The 26,780-nt window shown below is 31.6% G+C and overlaps 1 protein-coding gene across 1 annotated transcript in view; it reads left to right on the forward strand.

Annotated features, from left to right (window-relative positions):
- Positions 1-911: 911 nt before the first annotated feature.
- LOC139500338 (uncharacterized) overlaps positions 912-26,780 on the forward strand; it is a 106,279-nt gene continuing 80,410 nt past the window's right edge. The window contains exons 1-26 of the mRNA XM_071289079.1: positions 912-925; positions 1,656-1,882; positions 2,568-2,713; positions 3,175-3,351; positions 4,190-4,348; positions 6,906-7,048; positions 7,747-7,817; positions 8,224-8,390; positions 9,501-9,667; positions 10,142-10,331; positions 10,953-11,117; positions 11,706-11,885; positions 12,268-12,415; positions 12,867-12,944; positions 14,556-14,707; positions 17,061-17,199; positions 17,744-17,956; positions 18,736-18,808; positions 19,339-19,511; positions 19,726-19,853; positions 22,485-22,626; positions 22,880-23,131; positions 23,554-23,596; positions 23,813-23,967; positions 24,870-24,961; positions 25,383-25,428. Coding sequence (XP_071145180.1) covers positions 912-925; positions 1,656-1,882; positions 2,568-2,713; positions 3,175-3,351; positions 4,190-4,348; positions 6,906-7,048; positions 7,747-7,817; positions 8,224-8,390; positions 9,501-9,667; positions 10,142-10,331; positions 10,953-11,117; positions 11,706-11,885; positions 12,268-12,415; positions 12,867-12,944; positions 14,556-14,707; positions 17,061-17,199; positions 17,744-17,956; positions 18,736-18,808; positions 19,339-19,511; positions 19,726-19,853; positions 22,485-22,626; positions 22,880-23,131; positions 23,554-23,596; positions 23,813-23,967; positions 24,870-24,961; positions 25,383-25,428 — 3,640 coding nt within the window. The remainder of the gene's footprint in view (positions 926-1,655; positions 1,883-2,567; positions 2,714-3,174; positions 3,352-4,189; positions 4,349-6,905; positions 7,049-7,746; positions 7,818-8,223; positions 8,391-9,500; positions 9,668-10,141; positions 10,332-10,952; positions 11,118-11,705; positions 11,886-12,267; positions 12,416-12,866; positions 12,945-14,555; positions 14,708-17,060; positions 17,200-17,743; positions 17,957-18,735; positions 18,809-19,338; positions 19,512-19,725; positions 19,854-22,484; positions 22,627-22,879; positions 23,132-23,553; positions 23,597-23,812; positions 23,968-24,869; positions 24,962-25,382; positions 25,429-26,780) is intronic.

Below are 26,780 nucleotides of genomic sequence, written 5' to 3' on the forward strand. Positions count from 1 at the left end.
CACACCTCTAAAAGCGAAAGTTTAAGTAATGATGAGAATGATGAGGTCCGTTACGAGGCTTTATTACAGTATCAAGCACATCCTCAAGCTAGGATTATAACACCTCTTAATACGCAAGTTTAAAACATTATAAGAATGATGAGGTCCGTTATGAGACTTATTACAGTATCAAGTACATCCTCAAGCTAGGATTATCACACCTCTAAAAGCCAAAGGTTAAATAATGATGAGAATGATGAGGTCCATTACGAGGCTTTATTACAGTATCAAGCACATCCTCAAGCTAGGATTATCACACCTCTAAAAGCGAAAGTTTAAATAATGATGAGAATGATGAGGTCCATTACGAGGCTTTATTACAGTATCAAGCACATCCTCAAGCTAGGATTATCACACCTCTAAAAGCAATAAGTTTAAGTAATGATGAGAATGATGAGGTCCGTTACGAGGCTTTATTACAGTATCAAGCACATCCTCAAGCTTGGATTATATAACCTCTTAATACGTAAGTTTAAGACATTATAAGAATGATGGAGTCCGTTATGAGGCTTTATTACAGTATCAAGCACATCCTCAAGCTAGGATTATCACACCTCTAAAAGTGTAAGTTTAAGTAATGATGAGAATGATGAGGTCCGTTACAAGGCTTATTACAGTATCAAGCACATCCTTAAGCTAGGATTACACACCTCTAAAAGCGTAAGTTTTGAGTAATGATGAGAATGATGAGGTCCATTACGAGGCTTTATTACAGTATCAAGCACATCCTCAGCTAGGATTATCACACCTCTAAAAGCGTAAGTTTAAGTAATGATGAGAATGATGAGGTCCGTTACAAGGCTTTATTACAGTATCAAGCACATCCTTAAGCTAGGATTATCACACCTCTTAAAGCGTAAGTTTAAGTAATGATGAGAATGATGAGGTCTGTTACAAGGCTTTATTACAGTATCAAGCACATCCTCAAGCTAAGTTTATAACACCTCTTAATACGTAAGTTTAAAACATTATAAGAATGATGAGGTCCGTTATGAGACTTATTACAGTATCAAGTACATCCTCAAGCTAGGATTATCACACCTCTAAAAGTGTAAGTTTAAGTAATGATGAGAATGATGAGGTCCGTTACAAGGCTTTATTACAGTATCAAGCACATCCTCAAGCTAGGATTATAACACCTCTTAATACGCAAGTTTAAAACATTATAAGAATGATGAGGTCCGTTACGAGGCTTTATTACAGTATCAATCACATGTCCTCAAGCTAGGATTATCACACCTCTAAAAGTGTAAGTATTTAGAACTAGAAATAATCGTTGAAAGTAAAAAGGTTTATAATTGAAATTTTGATATTAAAACAGAAAGTGCCTACCTTTTGGATAAATAGTTTCTCACATAGATATTTACTGTGGATTCATTATTTTTCGTTGGATACTAATTTTTGTGGATTTCATGGGTGCATGTGAACCATGAAATAAATTGTTCAAAGAATGACATATTCTATAAAGGCTTGTATGCAGACTTTTGACAAAACCACAAAATTAAATATCCACCAACATGCAAGTTTTACTTAATCCACAAAAATTGGTACCCATGAAAATAACTGAATCCACAGTACTTCATTTCAGTGATTTAAATTTTTTTGGTTTTATCCAGGCGAGAAGACATAAATGGTACTGGTGTTATTGATCCCTATGAATCTGGAGTTATGGAAATAGCGCCTCATCTCAGAGAAAAAAGATCTGTTGGATTTTTAGAAAAGTTCCCCAAGTTGAACTTTAGACTTGAGGCCCCAAGTGTTGATTGGAGAAAGATGTTAGGATCTGAATCTGTAGGTGCTGCATTTGGTATTATCATGTATAACATGCTGGATCTGAAAATTGGTAAGTTGTCATCACTTTTATTCTGCCGAGAAATATAGCAGTTACACACCTCTTGTTTTAAGACCTCTGATAATGTAGGGATCAAATACCCTTAGAAAATATTTGCACTGAGGGATGAAACTGCCAAAAATATGAATACCATTCAAATAAAGAATATAAAGAACATATTTGGAAAAATGTAAGTTTCTATAAAAAATATTTTTTTACCTCCCTTACAAGATATCTACATATATTAAATGGCTTATCACTTAACTTTAAAAGAAAAAAAAACAACAACATATAAACAAAAATTAAATTCCAAACAATATTTTTATGGGATTAATTTGTTATTCTTTATGTTTCATACTCAATTTTGGCATCTCATATGTTTTTTTCTCAAAAAGTAGTTAAATGTATAATTATATTATCCTATATAGCTATTAATCTGGACTTTAATGCAGATATCTCATTACATCAAAGGACACATCTTGCCTATGTATATTAAGGACAATGCTTGTTTTTGCTGAAAATAATATAGTCTTTACTAAACATGAATGGATTAACCTAAAATACTGGACTATGGGGGAATGGTATATGTTTCTAATGTTTTAAATACACATGAAGAGCTAGTTTGAGATGAAGCTGAGGTAAGAGTGTAGCTAGTATATGTGTATTTTTCACACACTTATGTGATGTTTTTTTGTAGAGCCCTTAAGTGGTCATTTGAGAATAAATGTTCATGATGAGGCCTATGCTAGAGTGCTTCTGGGAATTTTGGATACAAACTTGGACTTCTTTGTAGCAAGACTTTGTTTTAAAGGAGGCACCCAGTACAACTTGAATATTCTACAAGTATGTTTGTTAGATAAAATGAAACTCTATGAATGGTTCAACAATTATCTTTTTTAAGAGGACAACCAAATGTTTTTTATTAGTATTGAAAAAAAATTATAATTTTAAAAGTTACTTTTAAAGACCCAACTGTGAATTTCATTCAAGGGATTGTTTCCTTTAAAGTATTTAAGTAAGGATCTAAATTCACACTGCTTTGATATCACAATTTTTTTTAATTTTTCCAATTTTGATTATAGATGTTAATTTTGACCACAATTTTATGTTAATTTTTATGTCAGTTAAATTTTTCATCGAAGAATTTGTACACACATTGAAGAAAAACTTTCATAAAATTGTATGGACTTATTCATATATTCAATGGGCTGACAACAACTGTCCCATGTTGCCACAGTGTTTATTATATATTGGTGTAAGGTCATAACTTGTCAAGGAGATTTGTATTTCTGTTTTGCTTTTAGGAAAATGACATGAAGAAGATAGCTCAATTGGCCACACAGTTTGACAAGAAAACGGGGGAGATTGTAAAGGGCGTTGAAACTGGAGTGCAGTTGTTTAAAGACCTCATTGGTGGTCAAATAAGCATCAAAGAAATAGTTAATGAATTTATAGATGCCTTGCAGGAGTTACCTGGCAAGGTAAGTAATGTAAATGAGTTAAAGAATACCATAGACCATGAGTTTTCACAGTTCAAGTTATTATTTTACATCATTTTCACAAAAAAGAAAAATAATCTGTATATAAATCATCTGTAATTAGTCTAGCTCAAATCATCCTTTATAAGATGACAGAAAAAAAAGTTAGAAAATTAGATTATAGGGTAATTGCATCAATATTGGGGAATATTGTCCCCGGTAGAATTTTATATTGCATGAGCTTGTGAGTGCAATATATGTTCTACGAGGGACAATTCATGCAATAACCCTTTTATTGTATAGCAATATAATATTTGAAAGTACAAATTGGTTTAAAATGAGATTTTGAAGATTTATTGCACTAGTGCAATATTGGAATTTATTGCACGCTAACTTTTTGTTACTTTCTGTGGAAAATATTATATTGCTATACAATAAAATGAATTATTGCATAACTCATTTTTGTAATAAAACTTCAGATTGATTAAAGAATATAAAGAATGATATTGTCTATAGACTTATCTTAGTTAAAAGTAAACGAACATGCAAAAAGTGTATCATCATGACCTATATTTTATGCAAGAGCTATTTCATTTATATAATTGTTTGTTTTGTTCCGATTTATATGATTCTGATATATTTAAAAAAAATGACCGCTCTTCCTCTACCAATAAAAATGACCGTAAGTGCACAAAATAACCAATATTGCTGATAGTATCTATGATATGGACTTGACCACGAAAAACACCAACAATCAGTTTTACATTATGTTTAGTGTATTTTGATTGTTTTTGTTGATTCTTTATGTTTGTCTAAAGTGATTTTCTTGATTATTTATTAGGTTTGGAGTCTCAGGGACAAAGCAGTCAATGTGATGAAAATGTTAGGACAGCTCGATGAAGAAGAATTACCTCCCTTTTTAAGACCACTCAGAAATCTGATTGTTAAAGTAACAACAGTCTTTAATGATGTTAAAACAGATATCATGAACTTTTATAATGTAAGTAGTTAAAGATTTTAAAATTGGAGAATATTTTATATTTACAAGCATCTGTCTTATTTAAAACAAAAATCTCTCAAGAAACATAACACATAACCTGATAGTATTCTTCAATTGAAAAAAGAGAAAATATTCCCTGATGGACAAACCATAGAAAAGGAATAGCTCAAAAAGATTTGTGCAGATGCAAGACTGTGCAATACGATCATACAAGAATAAAAAACAAGTCTGAGCATTAGATCATTCTAGAAAGCAGAAGTACTATTAAGAAGAACCGAAAAAAATCGAACACACTTTGCAACATGGACATTTCATGCCCTGCCATAGGATTGTAGGGACTGCTATCTTTTCCGGACTGAATATTCCTGTTTGCCTCCGTCTTTCAGTTAGTTGTTCTGTACATTCATCTATAACATATCATGTTAAAGTAAGGGTACTTTTTCATGAAGTTGTGGTCATGTCAACTTAAACTTCGTTCACATGTATGTTCATGATATTGTGAACTTTCAATATTAAGGTGGTACCCAACACTTTCACTAAAATTAATTTGGCTCGTTTAATTTTCAGTAAATTTTGACAAAGTATTTACTTTGACCCTTTAACAAAAATATAAAAATTTCAAAAATTTTGAACCAACCATTTTATCAGAAAAATTGCACTGGTTATATAGAGTGTGGTGCTCATTTTCGCCACATCTTTCCATGTTTTCTACAGTTTATGTTCAGGTCTAAATGTTTTTGAAGTATACTGATATTTCTATATGAAGATAACTTCAAATGCAAAATATACTTAAGCTTGAAAACCGGTTTGTTTTAAGAAAATCATCTGAAAAGTTAGATTAAAGGGTGTTTGAAATTTCCGGATGTTTTGTCAATGGGGACACATATTCGCCGTTTTAACACATCTATTTAAAACCAAATAACCGCCGCTTTTAACAATTTTTATCAAATCAATTGCATTATAGATGAATAGCAGACATTTCAAAGGTATAAAGAATTCAAAATTAGGGCATTCAGTCAAATATTTACTTAGAAATACTTCTTTGAAATCGTGTTTTTTATTCAGGAAATTGTCCGAAAATCGTTGTCCGTTTTTCGGTCATTTTCGGTAGGAGCCGCAATTTTGTCTCAGTTTAAAAAAATATTATATTTGTTATAAAAATATAATTTACGGGTACATTTCTTCCATTTCAGCCATCCTTTGAAGTTTTTACACCTCAAAATCCTTAAACGGCGAAATTGTGTCCCCGGCGAAAATGAGCACCCCACTCTAGCAGTTTGAAAAATACCAATTTTGATCATTGAGAAGCTTAATATTCCCTTTACTACACAATGTTATTAAAATGTTTAGCTGATTTTACAGAGTTATCTCCCTGTAGTGTTAGGTACCACCTTAAATGCAAATTTATGGTTTTGATCTTGATTTCAATCTTTACTGAACATAGGAATAAGAGCGAGTGGGGCAAGATCTCTTATAGCCTACTTTCTTGTTTGATAATTTTCAAACAAAGAAATAAATATGTTTTTCCCCCATATTTATTTAAACATAGAAATATTTGATGCCAGGAATGTTTGTTTATGATTCATATTTATTTTTCAGACATTGGTTCAGACCATCACTGTTATAATTCCACAGAATGCCAAACTTATTTATGATATATTTTTATTTTTCAGACATTGGTTCAGACCATCACTGTTATAATTCCACAGAATGCCAAACTTATTTATGGTTTATTTTTATTTTTCAGACATTGGTGCATACCATCACGGTTACAATTCCACAGAATGCCAAACTTATTTATGATTTATTTTTATCTTTCAGACATCGGTTCAGACCATTGCTGTTATAATTCCACAAAATGCCAAACTTATTTATGATTTATTTTTATTTTTCAGACATCGGTTCAGACCATTGCTGTTATAATTCCACAAAATGCCAAACTTATTTATGATTTATTTTTATTTTTCAGACATTGGTACAGACCATCACTGTTATAATTCCACAAAATGCCAAACTTATCTATGATTTATTTGATCTTTCAGACATTGGTGCAGACCATCACTGTTATAATTCCACAGAATGCCAAACTTATTTATGATTTATTTTAATCTTTCAGACATTGGTACAGACCATCACTGTTATAATTCCACAGAATGCCAAACTTATTTATGATTTATTTGATCTTTCAGACATTGGTACAGACCATCACTGTTATAATTCCACAGAAAGCCAAACTTATTTATGATTTATTTTTATCTTTCAGACATTGGTGCAGACCATCAATGTTATAATTCCACAGAATGCCAGACTTATCTATGATTTATTTTTATCTTTCAGACATTGGTGCAGACCATCACTGTTATAATTCCACAGAGTGCCAAACTTATTTATGATTTATTTGATCTTTCAGACATTGGTACAGACCATCACTGTTATAATTCCACAGAATGCCAAACTTATTTATGGTTTATTTTATCTTTTAGACATTGGTGCAGACCATCACTGTTATCATTCCACAGAATGCCAAACTTATTTATGATTTATTTTTATCTTTCAGACATTGGTTCAGACCATCACTGTTATAATTCCACAGAATGCCAAATTTATTTATGAAAGTATCGTTGATATCATTGATGGTTTCAAGGTCATAATGAAAGATCCTAAAACAGCTTTAGTTAAAATCGGCAAAGGTGTTGTACAGTGAGTAGACTTGAATTTATATTTATAGGGCCTCATTAACAAAACCTACTGGTATAAGAGATTTTGTAAATTTCAACAATTTAGAACCCCAATTTGTATATAACAATTTATTATTATGCTGTTTGGCTCCCAGCATAACAGTGTATGTGTTTATTTTTGTTGAGCATAGCCACTTCTGTGGAAGACATGCCAATAGTTTGTTTATGTGAATATTTTATAAAGAGTATACATATAACTTTATCTTTATTTAGTAGTTATAAATATTCAAAATATTGCTGAAATCGACTAGACTAAATTCCACTAACATGTTTAACCCCGCCACATTCTGTATGTATTTGCCTGTCCCAAGTCAGAATCCTGTAATTCAGTGGTTGTTTGTTGATATGTTACATATTTGTTTTTCGTTCATTTTTTGTGTACATAAATTAGGCCATCAGCTTTCTTGTTTGAATTGTTTTACATTTGTCATTTCTGGGCCTTTTATAGCTGACTATGCAGTATGGGCTTTGCTAATTCTTGAAGGCCATAGGGTGACCCATAGTTGTTAATTGCTGTGTAATTTGTTCTCTTGTGGAGAGTTGTCTCATTGGCAATCATACCACATCTTCTTTATATAGACTGTTGTGTTTGTCTAATGTTGTATTTCATTGAAGAACATAATAATGTATCAGGTCATAATTTGCATATTTTGTTTTCAGGATTTTTATGTCCATAAAGGCAATACTAGATGCAAAGAATAAAACACAAGAAGCCTGCTTCTTCTTGAAAGGTAAGTAAAAGGACAACATAGTTTTAAGGCAGACAACATAGAGATTTAATTTTGCCTGTCCTCCCCTCATCATTTTCAATTGAGGACATGATTTGTAACAATGTTAAATTTATAAACATGCAGCTTTCTGAATGAATACTGAAAACAAAGACCTTTATTTGTTTGTAAAGGCCTTACAATTTTCTGCCCAATTTTTGCAGCTCATCACAGTATGATGCAAGTGAATCAAGAGCATTTTTCAAAACATTATTTTGAATGTAGAAGATAAAGACATGCATTTATGTACATATATTTTAGACTTGAACTTATTTGGTTCTGTTTTGAGTTTAGGTGCATAGAATTGGGAGGGCATCTTTGTATTACAAACATGTACAGTAACATTTTCCAATATTTAAATTCTTTGCAGATGAAAAACCCTACTGGTGGGACATTGAAACAGTTTTTGAAGAAATTTCTACACTTGCACAACAAGCCACCATTGCTTTGGCAAAAGGTGGCCCTGTCTGGATAGCAACTACTGTTATAGAGGGAGATGATCCTGTGGCAAAATTCACTAAAGGCAAAGTCTCACAGGTTGGTTAGACCAATTTATTCCATATAACTGTGGATTCATTATTATTTTTAATCGTTAAATAACAATGTTTGTGGATTCATGGGTGATGGGGAACCATGAATTAAAGGTTCAACAAACTAAAAAAAATCTATATGAACATATACAAACTTTGGCAAAACCACAAAACCAAATATCCATGAAATTGCAAGTTTACCTGAAACCATGCTCTGGTGTTTTGGTAGATTTTACAAATAAGCTTACAACAAATGAACTGTAGTTTTTATTGCTGTTCTTTATACATTTGTATTAAGTTTCTGGACCATCTTCAGTTATGAAATAAGAAAATCTAACATCTAATCAGCATAAACTGAAGCAGTGGCTGTCAAATGTTATAATTTACTTTTCAAGTGTTTTATTTAGTTGAAGAGTTAAATGTTTCTTCTGGTTGGAAAAGAGTTAAGTGAAGTACATTTTGTATAAAGTGTGGAAGCTCTTCATACATTATGTTTGCAGTCAGAATTTAACAACCCTAAATTGAACTTCGAAAAAGAAGCATACTGAGACCAGGAAATTATGAGTTTTATTCACGATAAATGCATCTCTTTACATTGTTCAAGTAGAGCATGTGCAGTCATTGTTGAACTGTCATGGGACGTAAAGCATCACTATAAAGCATCACATGATTGTGGTCTTCCAATCAAACAGAGACAATAGATAACAAAGTAATATTCAAACTAATTTGTGAAAAGCAACTCAAACAAAAAATTTTAAAAGACAAATAACAGTACACAAAACAAGATTTAGCAACACAAAACCATGTATCAAAGCCTAAATATGATTCTACCCGTACAAACCCACCAACAGTGATGATCTTAGAGGCTTTAGAAGAGTAAGCTGATTCTGCTCCACATGTGGAATTCTTATCAAACATCTATGTAATGAAGATATTTAAAAAAAAAAAAACCCCAAAACACATGACAACAAACTACATCATTTAAAAACGGACTAGTTGATACCCTATGCTACTGGAAAGGCACATGGAGCTATTGATGCTATGCATATGGTTTGCTGTATGTTTCTAAAAAACTTATCATATAGCTTATTGAATTTTCTTATTTTTATATTTTCAGCAACAAATAAAAGAACAGATAATAGATAATTTGACTAATATTATTACCGAACTTCTAGAACCTTTCGATGGACTAAAAGGAATAGCAGATAGATTTATAGCAAAATATGTAGAATTCTTCAGTCTAGTGAAAAAAGTGAAAGAGGCATATGCAATACTGAAGGAAGGGTATGTTTTAAGGTTTTTTTATAAGTTACATTTTTTAACTTTCAGGAGACAAATTTTTATCTTGGGAATTGTTTTATTAGCTTAGTGGGCAAACCAACTAATGTTTTTGCAATATAACAAATTATAACATAAAGGAATGCAAGAGCTTAAAGCTAGGTACAAAATATTGCTGAAAATTTTTTAATGGTAGTCATCTTGTAGAATTATATTAGATGGTTGTAATTAGCCAGCATCATTTCAATTGTTATTGTACATAGAAAGTATGGGTAAAATATCCTTAAAACAATCTGCACCATAGGAGGGAGTATATATAAGAACTAATATTTGAATCCAAAAATAAGAAAAAAATCAATGGTCCCCTCAAATTAATAAATTTTATTTTCATTTTCAACATGTATACTTATATAATCTTAACTTTTTCTGTACACAATTAGAGGGTATATGAATTTAAGAAACTATTTAACATTGTTTCAGATATGAATTGGGACAGTCAATTATAAACTCCATTTTTGGACCCAAATGTCACATAGATTTTCCTAGACTGTACAGATTAAATGCAGGACCTTGTAGCGGAAAAGGATTTTATCCTTCAACAATGGGAAAATCTGGCCAAGCAGAATTTGATGTACAAGGCGTGGAACTTGAAATTGATGTTGGACGTACAGTAAGTATTATTTGGGCTATTCCATTACAGGCTTATACTGTGGAGTCCTTTAATTTGGGGTTACCAATTAAAATGCCTATATTTTTGTGGATATATGATTTTGTGGTTTTGCCAAAGTCTGTATACAAACCTATAGAAAAATTTCAATTAGTGGAACATTTAATTAATGGTTCACCAGTACCCACAAATATTGGTATCCAACAAATGATAATGTATTCGCAGTAGTACACTTCATATTGTAATGAAATTTGGCAAAAAGAAGTCTTTTGCTGAGTTGAGGTTGAGAATATTATGGTAGTTGTCATCCAATCTGAATCATCAATGCAAAATAGTTTCATTAGAGATATACAGTTATATACAATAGGATTGTGAAATAAGACAAGAAAGTAATTGAAACAAATGATACTTACTTTGCAGTTAATGACATGGCAGTTACAATTTAAATATTTAACAGTATCAGCACAATCTAAAACCATTTCGGTAGTATTGAAATAAAAGATAACTCTTTTGGAATCATACTCTAACACTATGTTATGATGTGGGATCTTTATTTCAGAAATTATTTTTCAATTAAAAAATCTATATAAAAAAAAAATAACGATTGATGTATATTTGTAACAGGTGGTTGCTCCTTTTCCTGGAATTGTATATAAGGGAGATAATCCTGATGAGGTTATCATTGAGGCCAACACTGCTGCCTTAAAGGACATAAAGATCTATGTAAACAATGTGAATGTCAATACAACTATTCTGCATCCATCAGACGAAATTTACATTGAATACAGGGTAAGATTTATAAGAAAAGCTGCAGACAAACCAATTGACTTTGGGGTCAATTAATTAAAAAAAATAGCGGCAAAGGAAGTGGATGGTTACAGTAAAACAATTGAAAACAAACTTGTTTTAAAAAAACCAAATACAAAATGAAAAATGATGGGTGTTTTTGAAATACTGTTAAGATATATCTTGCTTATTTGAGAAATATTCTTTATAGACATTTTTTAGACTGCTAAGAGAGCATTGGTGGCTGAGAGGTCTAGGTATTTCATCTTCTCGACTACACTGATCAATATGTAAAAATAAAAAGAGAGGCTGGTATTGTGAGTTTGAAACAGGTTTGTATAAGGTGCGTTTGATTCCAATCTTAATTGACTTCAATCCCCAGTTTTCAAAAGGTTGTGGTTCTCACTAGCCACTCCCTCCACCAATAAAATATAGATGCCATGTTCTAGCAAAGAGTGCTGAAAGTGGTGTTTTAAAAAAACCAACAGTCAATCAATCTGCTATGGAGTCTCTGTGCTGTTCATTCAGTCATTTATGACCCAATAAACTATCTGTGGATCCAACATAAAATGATGTATTTGCTATTTATAGATTGCAGCTGGAGAACCTATTGGTACTGCAAAACAGTCACCTTGTTATCCATTCAACAGTATCCACTTTGCCATGAAAAAAGGCAATGGAACAGTTGATCCTACTAAGTTCCTGTCTCCAAGATTCTTTGAGATGCCAGTATGGTCACAGACATGTGATGACTACAAATTAGTGTATAAGGTAAGTAAATACAGTACACTCCCCTTCTGATTCCACCATTTGAACCAATCTTCCTTTTAAACAAGATCAATTATAATAAAGATGCCTCTACAGTTTCTTTTTAAAATTCATGTTTGAACTGCTAAGTCTACATGCTGTAGGTCATTAATAACCACATGTGATGACTACAAAGTAGGTGATAAGTTAGGCAAATACTAATTGAATGATTGTATGTTAGTTTATTTCCATAAAATTTTATGTCCGAGTCATGTATGTCTATGAATAACCTGCCATAATGTCTATACAAGCAGATCAATTCATATTTTGTTTCTTGGATAAAATGTGGTTGTCGGGTAAAACAATAGTTATCATACATAGAAATGTGTTTGGTGTTACTTTTCAGTTTGAGACAATAGCGGCTGGAGTAATTGTGGGACTTGGTGGACAGGCTCCAAATAACACAAGTCCAGACTTAGACCTAAGTAAGATATTATCACCCTCTCTACCATCAGCTAGTGAAGACCCAGGACAAGAAGCAGACACCATTAAAAGTATGTAATTACCTCTTAGATAATTTTATAATCATTTTTGACATTGTCTGAAAAAGAGAATGGAGACCTGATATTTTTTTTAAAGAAGAATTCTGCTTTTCATTATCATTTATTTGCTGTTTTTGTTCTTTATTTTGAAGCAATTTGTAGGAGATAATGGTCAACCTTAGGCATCTATTAAAGGATCATGACTTTACTTAAAGGAACCCTTGGTTATTTTTTTTTATATGTTAACATTTTGTGTGTTTGATGTGTAAAAAAGTAAAAATAAAAACATATTTCTAGCTGTAGATAAATAAAAATCAAATATCTGTAACATAAAGGATTATTTCATATGTATATGCAAGTATGGATGATTTTCCATGGATTTGAATAAACATGCATAACAAGATTTAAAAAAAAGTATAATTTTCACAATTACAACTTAAAATGTAATGATATGTGATTATAGGTGACACAGATGGAATGTATGCCAAAACTAAGGCTAATGCAAACAACTTACCTGATGACTCCAAAGATGGGAAGAAAGGTAGGTATGGTAAACATAGTATAAAATTGAGAATGGAAATGGGGAATGTGTCAAAGAGACAACAATCTGACCATAGAGCAGACAACAGCCAAAGGCCTCCAATGGGTCTTCAATGCAGCAAGTAACTCCTGCACCCGGGGTTCCTTCAGCTGGCCCCTAAAAAAATATGTATACCAGTTCAGTGATAATGAACGTCATTCTAAACTCTGAATTATACACAAGAAACTAAAATTAAAAATCATACAAGACTTACAAAAGCCAGAGGCGTCTGACTTGGGACAGGCACACAAATGTGGCTTGGTTACATTTCATGTTTTTTGAGATCTCAACCCTTCCCCCTATATCTCTAGCCAATGTAGAAAAAAACAAAGTCATTTTGGTTTTAGAACATCAATACATGTATTTTGAAATATTTTTTGCACAAAATTAGAATGAAATATTCCAATGAAAGAAAATTAAGTGGCATCAATGGATTTATGTGTGATTGCATGCAAGAAAAGTTTAATTAGCGGACTAGTTTGATGCTGTTTTGTTTGATTGATTGATTGTTGGTTACATTATGTCCATAGCCAAATATTTCATGCATTTTCCTGACTAGAACGAATTAACAAATGGGATCACCATGACCTTTTTAGCTCACCTGGCCCGAAAGGGCCAAGTGAGCTTTTCCCCTCACTTTGCGTCCGGCGTCGGGCGTCGTCGTCGTCTGTCGTTGTCCGGCGTCGTTAACTTTTACAAAAATCTTCTCCTCTGAAACTGCTGGGCCAAATTAAACCAAACTTGGCCACAATCATCATTGGGGTATCTAGTTTAAAAAATGTGTGGCGTGACCCTGCCTACCAACCAAGATGGCTGCCATGGCTAAAAATAGAACATGGGGGTAAAATGCAGTTTTTGGCTTATAACTCAAAAACCAAAGCATTTTGAGCAAATCTGACATGGGGTAAAATTGTTTATCAGGTCAAGATCTATCTGCCCTGAAATTTTCAGATGAATCAGACAATCCATTGTTGGGTTGCTGCCCCTGAATATGTAATTTTAAGGAAATTTTGCTGTTTTTGGTTATTATCTTGAATATTATTATAGATAGAGATAAACTGTAAACAGCAATAATGTACAGCAAAGTAAGATTTACAAATAAGTCAACATGACCGAAATGGTCAATTGACCCCTAAGGAGTTATTGCCCTTTATATAGTCAATTTTCACAAAATTTGTAAAATTTTACTAACATTTTCCACTGTAACTACTGGGTCAAGTTCATTATAGATAGAGATAATTGTAAGCAGCAAGAATGTTCAGTAAAGTAAGATCTACAAACACGTCACCATCACCAAACCACAATTTTGTCTTGAATTCATCTGTGTCCTTTGTTTAGTATTCACATAGACCAAGGTGAGCGACACAGGCTCTTTAGAGCCTCTAGTTTAGCGTGGCAGTCAACATCAACAGAAATGTCTCCATTATACAACTGAAGCTGCAGTCACACACACACACCCTAAGTTCTATTGGAATTAGTACTTGGCTTGTATTCTAAGTTAAAGAAGTATGTTATGAAAGTTTTCATTTACCATATCATATAGATTATAATTTCATTATATATGATTTTTAGGTCCATTCACAACCCTGATGCAGAAAGCAGACAGCTTTATGAAGAAGTTTTCTCTACGTAGACTGAAAATGGGGACAATTATTGAGTTTTTAACAAAGTTGGGTATGACAGACAGCAGGGCAAAGTTTGTACAAACTCTCAAAACTTTACAGGTAAGTGATAGAATGAAATACAGCAGTTCCGAATGATAAAAATTAAACATGCAACATGGTGGTAGCTAGTACAGCTGCTATGTCCAAGGTACCTATCTTTGTTGAAGATAAACTATGCATAGCCTGTTAAAAATGACGCCATTGCTAATGACCAATATGATGCCATGATTTTCTAGATACTAGAGACATGATTTTTAGGGCTACTGTGAAAGTACTTTAATTCGTGGGTATCAATTTTCGTGGCTTGAACAATATTTACATGTTCGTGGGTTTTTTAAATTTGTGGATTTTAATTTTCTAAAAAAAAATTGAAAATTTAAAGCCTTTAGAAACGAAGGTTACAAAAAGTCTTGATTGAAGAAATTGCAAAGTAAACATTGACCTGTGTAAATCGTAGTGATAACACTAATTAATCCATGATAAAGTGATCAACAGATTAAAAACCATCAAAGGTGTTAATTAGGCCATAAAAATATCACCTAAAGAAAACAGTAGCATAAACAAACGTATAAAAGTATTTTGAATTGTCAAATATTGAAATAATTCTTATCAAAATCAAGCCCAGCATGAAATTATTTATAATTTCCCATATGTATGAGAACTATGAGGATATAAAATTAACACTTTATCATACTAGCATATCAATACCGGAAATCTGACTTTCATCGATCAAAAATATTTTAAAGAGAATTAAATAATCAAAAGTTGTACAGTTTAGGTTATTAAAGATTAAATGGGTATAATCCTGCATGCCTTGGTAGTTTGTGACTGCTATTAAAGTATTCTCCGATTTGGCGTTATTCAAAATATTCTCTAGATCATATCAGTAGTCAAACCTACCAATGGGGATCTTTCCAGGTCTTGATTTGGACAATGGTTGTTTTATTTCGTTGGACACTTAAATTCGTGGATAAAGTCATCCACGAAAACCACAAAAATTGGTACCCCACGAATAAAAGTACTTTCAAAGTACAGTCGACTCTCGTTATCTGGAAGTCAGCCGGACCAGAGAAATATTCCGAGATACACCTAGTTGGACTCAAACGAAAAACCAGTTTGACAGACCAAGGGACACAACTCTCGCTTAGCTTGGTAAAGCTAAAATAAATCCGGATGAATGTGGGAAGGGGATCGATATTCTGGTATCAGATCGATGTATTTGTATGTCATGGTCTTTCATTATTATAATAACATTATTATTACTTATTCAGTTGTTTCAGCTACAATTTTTTCCTATGGCTTTTATCAGAGAGAGTAATTTCCAATCGATCTTAGTGTTATTTAGGTCGTTTAAAGTTGACAAAATTGTTCATTCTCGGATAAAAGAGATTTTAGAAAATTTAGATTTCTCTTCATTTTGTTTCATCTCACTCTTTCTTTTAAAAAAAAAATACAACATGATTAATGACGCCGTTTGAGTAGTTTTTAGGTGATCATCAACGGAAGTCTTAATCCTCACTTTATATACACATCCAAGCTCATTAGTGTAAATCACAATTAATTGTTTTTGTAAACATTTTAAATACTTTTTCATGAACATTAACAATGTATCACTAATTAATAAAATCCTATAAAAGATAATCTTAGGTAAACACTCGTGGAAATAGCATGTCATAAATCAATACAGTGGTCAGTGACCGGAAATTACACGTGTATTGTCAGATCAACTCTTCAAACCATTTAAATCCCAGAGGTCATGTTTTGATTTCTTCGTATTAGTTCGAGATAAATAATGAATTTTGAATGCTTTTTGTTAACCTTGGGACCGTAAATTTAGTTCGACTCAACCGAAATTTCGACTCATCCAAGTTCAACTCATCAGGAGTCGTAATACATACATATATATGGAACAAAGTTCAGGACCACACGAAAACTTCGACTCATCCGAAATTTCGAGTCAACCGAGTTCGAGACAATGAGAGTTAACTGTATTTAGATTATTTAGCAGCTAGGTTAGCTTATTGTTCAGTATTCATAATAAATAAAGCCCTATATAAAGGCTACATGATTAACTACAAACCTAGTTTTGTGGTCTAAAATTTGCCAAATTTACTTAATTTCAGCATTTAAGGGAATGTGGGGATAATGTCAAGAAGTCAGCAACCTATCAAGTCAAATTAAAAGAGATAACTTGAAGGCATACTCTCATGCTAAACTCTTGATATATTTTCTAGCATGGCAAGGCAAGTGTGTTGGTTTGAAAAATCTACCTAGAACCAATGAATTAGTAAATATGAGTGAATTCATGCCGCTATGTAACACACAGCATTTGATTGAGTAGTAAATAAGTAAGTTGTAACTACATGTATATTTAGTCTCAATTTTCAAAATTGTAAATTCCATTTTTTTGCAGGCCATAATTGACAACAAACCATGTTTTAACCCACATGAACTGACAGATGAACAAATCAAACAGACCTTACAGGAAAGAGGGAAACCAATCAATGGAACTAGAGCTCAAATGATTAAAAGAATTATGGACCAGGATAATCGTATGTAACTTGTGTTTATAGACCTGCTAAATGTCCATTGCTAATTTGTTTACTTGTTATACCCTTTTTACCAATATATTTCAAACTATATAACTTATTTTCATTATACTGATTATTGCAGACTCAAATGATATCATTTTCCCAGGTCAATAATCATATAGGTAGTTATTATCAAACATACCTCAATTCCATAATAGATTTTTAAACATGTTGCAGCTAGAGAGCAGTTTAATTATGTATTACAAATAAATACAATTGGTAATCTTTATAAAAAAAAAATATTTCTACTGTCACTCTTTTAGTGACAGGTAATCTCAGTTACATACATCTTAGAAAGAATCACAAAACAGAACTATTATTTTTAATGTATTTTATATTATCTTTGCAGAAAATCAAAATTGTAAGAATTTGTTTTTTGTATTATCAAAATTTTAGTGTTTATTTGACAAAACTATTATTTCATATTTTATATTTCCAATTTAAAAAAGTGTTCTCTTTAAACTTGTGCTATTTTTATTTTTACTTCAGTATATCTTTTTTACAGAGTGTCCACTGATGTCCTTCACATTACCAGAGAAAGTATACTGCATCTTCTCCAGTGACTGCATGGCAGTAGAATGCTGCATGAATGTCAAAATATCCATGTTTCTCAGAGTGGTTAAAGCTTATGCTAACTTTAACCCATGTACTTTCAAGTTCAGCTATGGTTTTGATGTGTATAAGGGAGAAATACAGCTTCCAATACTCGATTTTGATGGTATGTTGATACTGTTACAGATACTTATTGTGTTTTGCCCAAAGGAATTTTTTTTTTAATCAATATTTGGTTTGTTTGAACTCAGTCATTTATCAAAATTAGATTATGACGTCAAATTTTCTTGCTTTTCTTTGAAATTACTAATGTGATGTCATGTAAAAAGTCGACCATTCCTGATGACATCACATAGAAAGAACAGAGAACATTCAAAAAGAAGGATCTCGATTGTTTGCATATTTTTTAAGGTGGTACCTAACACTACAGGGAGATAACTCTGTAAAATCAGCTAAACGTTTTAATTACGTTGTGTTTTAAGGGAATATTAAGCTTCTCAATGATCAAAATATGTGTTTGTCAAATTGCTATATAACCAGTGTAATTTTTCTGATAAAACGGTTGGTTCAAATTTTTTGAAATTTTCATATTTTTATCAAAGGGTCAAAGTAAATACTTTGTCAAAATTTTATGAAAATTAAACAAGCCAAATTAATTTTAGTGAAGGTGTTAGGTACTACCTTAAAACTCATAAGAGAAATAGATTTCACCACCAAACCTGTGCACTACTATATTTATTCACTTTCAGTAGTTAAATTTAGAGTATTTACAAAGCTCAGCAAGCCTCAAGTTTTTTATTTTAAAATTTAACTGTCTCAAGTGGATAAATATTGTATTCCACTTGATACAGTTGTCTATATATATAGTTAAAATGATTTAAAATGCACTGTTATATTTGAAATTATAAGAGTTTGATTCTCATATTTTATTTTTTTCTTTGACAGGTATAGAGAAAATAATAAATACTGGTATTGTCTTCCCCATCCCAGTAATAGGGGATCTGGAAATAGTCGTCTTGTAAGTATACTTTTATTTATACTGTAAATTCAGAAATTATTGCGTGCATTTATTATTGCGATTTTGTCATTTAAGACTTAAATGCGATTATAATTTTTACAATTTGAGAAAAATCCTGTTATATTCATATAAAATATTTCAAAATGCAAGTTTAAAGTATTGAGTTTACAACTCAGTCGCCTTTTTCGCAATAATAAAAACCTCGCATTAATTTCTGAATTTACAGTATTTAAAATGTCAATACTGGGTCATTGTCCAGCTAATAATAGAAAATGTCAGAAACACATTTTTTTCTACATTAGACTCATCCGTGATTTTAAGGTTTTATTTTGCCATTCTCATGAATTTCTCATGAAACTCTCAAAATCTAAAATCAAACTTTCACATTGTGCAGTGTGTATTTCCTATTTTTGTTTTTTTTATATTCATTATTTTAGAGGTGCACAACACCTCCAGGTTTTGTCATAATAAAGAATTATAGACTTAGTAATAAAATAAGATATAGCAATGATATACTTTCTTTTTTGTAGCTTAAAGATAGAGAAGACAGACTTGGAAACCGTTGCAACATTTGGAGGTGGTCTCTGTGAACCGGGATCTTACCCTGACGAAGAAAATTGTTTGGTTGTTATCAACCTACTGGATCAAGCTGTCTTACCATTGCCTATATGTTATCCAAATGGAAGTTATTCTTGGCCTGATAGTAAGTCTTGTTTAAGTCTAAGATAGAGAATATAAAAAAATAAAATATGGAAAATGAAATATTGTCTTTGCGGATAATACCTTAAAGTTTGCCATTAAATTTATGTGGCACTTCAATTTACTGTAAATTTATTTTATACAGAACTAGTGCATTATAAATGGTTCGGTCATATATAATTTTTCAGACTTTCTATTGTAATATTTTATAATTACAGTAAACTGGGCAACATACTTTTCAAGGGAAGCTGTTTTGGAAAGACTAAAACAGGCGGGCAAAAAGGCAGCTAAGCAGTTGGCAGGCAATCTAGCTGAAGAAGCTTTGGCTGCTCTGGGTTTACCTGCAGTAAGTATATATAGACACTGTAGATATTTCAAGCTTTTGTTTATTGTTTGTTAAGATAAATTTTGTATTAGAAAATTCTTGCATTGATAACAGAACAATTTGAAAAGAATTGGACTAAGAATTATATCTAAGGGTTGAAATAGAAACTTTGGAGCAGCTAAGTACTAATGAAATGGGAATAAAACACCAATACTTTACTGAATGTGAAGAATAATATGTAAGTTTTTGCTAGTAGAATAATATGTAAGTTTTTGCTAGTAGAATAAAATGCAAGTTTTTCATAGTAGAATAATATGCAAGTTTTTGCTAGTAGAATAACATGCAAGTTTTTGCTAGTAGAATAATATGTAAGTGTTTGCTAGTAGAATAATATGTAAGTGTTTGCTAGTAGAATAATATGTAAGCTTTTGCTAGTAGAATAATATGCAAGTTTTTGCTAGTAGAATAATATGCAAGTTTTTGCTTGTAGAATAATATGTAAGTTTTTGCTAGTAGAATAATATGTAAGTTTTTGCTAGTAGAATAATATGCAAGTTTTTGCTAGTAGAATAATATGTAAGTGTTTGCTAGTAGAATAATATGTAAGTGTTTGCTAGAAGAATAATATGTAAGTGTTTGCTAGAAGAATAATATGTAAGTGTTTGTTAGAATAATATGTATGTTTTTGCTAGTAGAATAATATGCAAGTGTTTGCTAGTAGAATAATATGTAAGTGTTTGCTAGTAGAATAATATGTAAGTGTTTGCTAGTAGAATAATATGTAAGCTTTTGCTAGTAGAATAATATGCAAGTTTTTGCTAGTAGAATAATATGTAAGTTTTTGCTAGTAGAATAATATGTAAGTGTTTGCTAGTAGAATAATATGCAAGTGTTTGCTAGTAGAATAATATGCAAGTGTTTGCTAGTAGAATAATATGTAAGTGTTTGCTAGAAGAATAATATGTAAGTGTTTGCTAGAAGAATAATATGTAAGTGTTTGCTAGTAGAATAATATGTAAGTTTTTGCTAGTAGAATAATATGTAAGTTTTTGCTAGTACAATAATATGTAAGTTTTTGCTAGTAGAATAATATGCAAGTTTTTGCTAGAAGAATAATATGTAAGTGTTTGTTAGAATAATATGTATGTTTTTGCTAGTAGAATAATATGCAAGTGTTTGCTAGTAGAATAATATGTAAGCTTTTGCTAGTAGAATAATATGCAAGTTTTTGCTAGTAGAATAATATGTAAGTTTTTGCTAGTAGAATAATATGTAAGTGTTTGCTAGTAGAATAATATGCAAGTGTTTGCTAGTAGAATAATATGCAAGTGTTTGCTAGTAGAATAATATGTAAGTGTTTGCTAGAAGAATAATATGTAAGTGTTTGCTAGAAGAATAATATGTAAGTGTTTGCTAGTAGAATAATATGTAAGTTTTTGCTAGTAGAATAATATGTAAGTTTTTGCTAGTACAATAATATGTAAGTGTTTGCTAGTAGAATAATATGCAAGTTTTTGCTAGTAGAATAATATGTAAGTGTTTGCTAATAAAATAATATGTAAGTTTTTGCTAGTAGAATTATATTGTTTTAAATTCAATCAACATAATTAACATTCCAGACCTGCCAACTATCCCGATTTTCGCGGTATCATCCTGATTTTTATCCCTCAACCCGAATCCCGATATCGGGATCGTAAAACTAGTCAAAATCCCGATTTTCACCAAATATACCCGAAAAAATTATTGTTTACCGATTTTGAAGTTTTTCTGATTAATTTTTAAAAATCTATAATTTTACCTGGGGACAAGTTAACGACCCTACACTAATCAACAGTCACAACAGGTGTCATAATTAGTGGTTGTATGTAATCAGATTACCTAATGGGTCGTAACAGTCCTCAAAATTAATTTGTATACACACATTTGGTCAAAAAGCCTTTCAATTTTAATGAATTTATCATACAAGCACAATTTGCAACATTTGCCGTAGTTCCACAACAAAATCATAATTAATTGAAAGATGAGAACTGTAATGAACTCTCAAGAAAACATCGTTTTTCTTGAAATCCGTTTAATTTTTTAAACCAGACGTCGTGTGTCTGTTGATTTAAAATCGACACCATTTTGTATTCACTTCTACTGTTTTACTGTATAAGCCTCCTTCGGTAAGAGCACCTCTGAATACAAAGAAAGATAACTCAAATTTTATCCATTTTCTCCTTGATACTGATAAGACCATAAGTAAGACTAAATCAAAAATCTGCCTTCATCCTTCTAACTTTAGGACATGTAGTTTTAGGTCTTTTGAGTCAAGGTTCATTAGATTAAGAAGGTCTTTGGAGGGGGGAAGGGGGGGTCTCTACTTTGAATCCTTTATTTTTAATGCCATTTTTCTCTATTCTTCAGTTATTTTGTCAATTTTATAATTTAATAGTACAAGAATCATGCAAATAAAAGAAACCAAGGCCTACAAGCTCATCATTAGTATACCAAAAGAAAAAAGAAGAGAACATAGACTATTTTAGGAGTAAAAAACAATGCACACAGAAAAGTCGCTAAAATTTTAACCCTTTAAAATCTGGTCGCGCGCTAAATCCCCAATGGAGATTTTCAAAAGTTGGCAGGTCTGACATTCATATATAATTTCTGTAGGATTTACTTACTGCTACTGGACCATGCCCCAGACCAGAAAATATGACCTTGGCCTTATTGAAAGGCAAGATGATTGATGCAGGGCTGAGTACTGATGGTACAAGACTGGCTCTTAATTCCAGATATGAGCTGTATGATAGAAGTAAGAAATATACAGTTATAAGTTAAAAGGCTACACAAATGTAAATCTCTTATTATACTCACCTTTTACATGAAGTAAATGATTAATGCTGACATTCTTTTGCTACCATATTTTGTTGATAGAGGCAATAGGAAGCGTTGTAGATGCAGTATAAAGTATGTCATAGACATTAGTCAGTGAATAGGTGACTGATATAGATTAATAGGACCAACTCTTCATGCCATAAATATTAAAGAGAAATGTTGGTTTTCAGGTTGTTATTCAGCACTGATCAACCAAACCCTTATTCTTCCAAACATTTCTGATCCTGATCTTAAGAAATTCCTGTACTACCAAGTATCTCCAAACTGTATGAGATTTGATGCCTGTGCTGATGTAACCATCAAGGCCATAGACTACACCAAAGCATTGAAAGCCTACGTAGAACTTGATCCCTGTCACTTTATCCTTTATGCTGGTTTTGAGAAATGGGAACGGCAGTTTATTCTGATTTCTTATGAATGGGGTATGTGTTGATAATGAAGTAATGTTACACATTGTTACATTATACCTAAAACAAAAATAAAACAAAAAAAATCGTAAAAGGTTTCTGAGAACAATTATAAATGGTGTCTTAAATTTTTTCACTTAAGAGCAGTGTTTAGAAATAATCAAAATGTTTAAAGCTATGACTGGTTTAAATCAAATGATAACTATTATTTTACTACTGCAAGCCCCCAAAGTAATTTTTATGTACGAATTGTACCACCAAGAATGTAGCTTATTTTCTTTTCTTGTGAATGAACTATAGTAACCAAACATACATACATACCCTACAACAAGAAAAAAGGTATAAGTTTATTTAATATGTAGAAGACCACTTTGTATCAACAATGTATTCAGCATGATAATATTTTGAAACTTTAATGTTATAATTTATTTTTTAAGGAAAAGAAGAAGTACTAGAAATAACACCAGAAATAAAGGTTTTGTAAGTATTTATTTAGATTTTTTTTATTGGAAAGCTAAGGTTAGTTCGAAATTAAATAAAGTATACTCTACATGTACATGTAATGAAAAAGTAATAATAAAAACCTGGTTTGCTATGACTTTGACGCAGTACTGTTGTCTCAGTAGTAATCTAAAAAATTACTTTAAAGCTTTTATTTAAAAAAAAATGATTTGAAAAATTGCTTTTCTGTTGCAGAATCAAGATTGGGCGTGATGCTGACGTAAAGAAAGTATTCTTTGTCAACTTTGGACTCAGGATTTGTATTGCAGGAGACTGTGTCATTGACGAGTATTTTATAGAAGAATACGAAGTTCCTATTCCTCTATGTAATGAAAATTTCACATTACCAGGTAAGTCACATGATCACAATGAAGATTATACTTTACCAGGTTAGTCACATGATCACAATAAAAACTTTACAACAAGCTTAGTCACATGATCAGAATGAAAATTTCACATTACCAGGTTAGTCACATGATGACAATGAAAATTTCACATTACCAATAAGTCACATGATCATAATGAACATTTCACGTTACCAATAAGTCACATGATCACAATGAACATTTCACATTACCAGTAAGTCACATGACCACAATTAAAATTTCACACTAACAGGTTAGTCACATGATCACAATGAACATTTCACATTAACAGGTTAGTCACATGATCATCACAATGAACATTTCACATTACCAGTAAGTAACATGATCACAATGAACATGAGCAAAAGCAAAAATTTCACATTAACAGTAAGTCAAACGATCACAATGTAAATTTCACATTACCAGGTTAGTCGCATGATCATAATGACAATGGGAGTAAAAATCACAATGTTAAATTGGGCATGGGAGTAAATACAAATTATTTAGAATAAGGGGTAATTAGACTTTGATTTTGAACTTTACAAAGTTTTAATAGATTAAGGAAAATAGAAGTTAAAAAAAATAGATTGGTAACTTAAATATTAAGATTTTTTGAACTTAAATGGTTGTTTCACTCTGCATAGAATTTTGGTATCACCTTGATTCATAACCTTACAGTGTGAGAAAATTATAATTTCAAATGAAATGTTTAATTGCTGATACTTGTTAATCTGTATTTTTGACAACACCTGAAACTTGCAACCTGTCAAAAACAAAATACGTTTATTTATAAAAGGATACATTAGGTTATATATCAAAGAGACAACAATGAAGGAACACAAAAAACAAGAAAAGAACTTTCTAATATTTGCTTGTATATTTTATAGGTGGTGGAGCAATTGCAGACTTTGCTAAAACTTTGGGAGGAGAAATTACAGCTGAGGCATTTAACCTCATTTTGAGGATGCTAAATTTAGACGTAAGAACTAGATGTTGACCTCATTCTCAAAAAGATAAATTTGAATATAAGTAGTTGGTGTTGAACTCATTTTTAGAAAGTGTGAATTTAATGTAATATAATAATGGTGTTTTGACTTCATTCTCAAAAGTTTAGAATTGAATCAATTTTATTTTTAATGATTAAAAACTAAAATTAGTGCAATAATTGGTGAATATATAAAACATGGTCTAAATGAAAAGACAGAATTATATCTGTAAAAATAAATTTTATGACATATATCTCAATCTATGGTTTTGGTCTATGACCTTCTAGATAAGGTCATTTCTATCAAATATGTCTGTTCTGGACTGTTAAATGAAACACTTATATTTGATATGCTAAAACATGAACATTTGAACAAAAGGAATTTGCCTGAACATTTTTCCGTTTTCTGTTGTAGACTATATTCCAGGAAGGAAGCTGTTCAGTGCCTCCAGGACCAACAGGTAGGCATAGTTACCATGTTTGCTTTTGTTTCATCTTATATTTATAGATAATGGTTGGTAATCTCAACAAGATTTATTTTCCTGCTTGATATGGTAAGGGGAAAGTGAGAAAAGCAACCCAGTTGAGATGACCAATGATAATCTGTTTAATCACTATTTTACCTTTGACAATGTTGTAAGTTTCATTGACAATGGCACATGCTCCCTAATTTTAGTGATAGGTATTGTTGAGCCTGCGACTTTTGTCGCAGAAAGCTCGACATAGGTATGGTGATCCAGCGGCTACGGCAGCGGCGTTAGCTAACTTTTTAAAAGCTTTATATTTTAGAAGGTGGAAGACCTGGATGCTTCATACTTTGTATATAGATGCCTCATGTTACAAAGTTTCCGTCAGTCACATGTCCAATGTCCTTGACCTCATTTTCATGGTTCAGTGACTACTTGAAAAAAAAAGTTGAGATTTTTTGTAATGTTAAATTCTCTCTTATTATAAGTAATAGGATAACTATATTTGGTATGTGCGTACCTTGCAAGGTCCTCATGCCCTTCAGACAGTTTTCACTTGACCTCGACCTTATGTCATGGATCAGTGAACAAGGTTAAGTTTTGGTGGTCAAGTCCATATCTCAGATACTATAAGCAATAGGTCTAGTATATTCGGTCTATGGAAGCACTGTAAGGTGTACATGTCCAACTGGCAGGTGTCATCTGACCTTGACCTCATTGTCATGGTTCAGTGGTTATAGTTAAGTTTTTGTGTTTTTGTCTGTTTATCTTATACTGTATGCAATAAGTCTACTATATTTGGTGTATGGAATGATTGTAAGGTGTACATGTCCAACTGGCAGGTGTCATCTGACCTTGACCTCATTTTCATGGTTCAGTGATTATAGTTAAGTTTTTGTGTTTTTGTCTGTTTTTCTTATACTGTATGCAATAAGTCTACTATATTTGGTGTATGGAATGATTGTAAGGTGTACATGTCTAGCTGGCAGGTGTCGTCTGACCTTGACCTCATTTTCATGGTAATCAATGGTCAAAGTTAAGTTTTTGAGTTTGTTTTTTTTTCTAATACTATATGCAATAGGTCAACTATATTTGGTTTATGGAAATATTTAATGATCTATGTCAGTCCCGCAGGTTTTATTTGAGCTTGACCTCATTCTTGTGGTTCATTGGTCAGTGTTAAATTTTTGTGTTTTGGTCTGTTTTTCTTAAACTATAAGCAATAGGTCAACTTTATTTGTTTTATGGAAGAATTGTTAGCTGTACATGTCTGCTTGTCATGGTGCATCTGACCTTGGAACTCGTTTTTATGGTTCATTAGTCAATGTTTAGTTTTCTTGGTTAAT

Source organism: Mytilus edulis, chromosome 13 (genome assembly GCF_963676685.1).
Source record: "Mytilus edulis chromosome 13, xbMytEdul2.2, whole genome shotgun sequence".
In the NCBI taxonomy this organism is placed as follows: domain Eukaryota; kingdom Metazoa; phylum Mollusca; class Bivalvia; order Mytilida; family Mytilidae; genus Mytilus; species Mytilus edulis.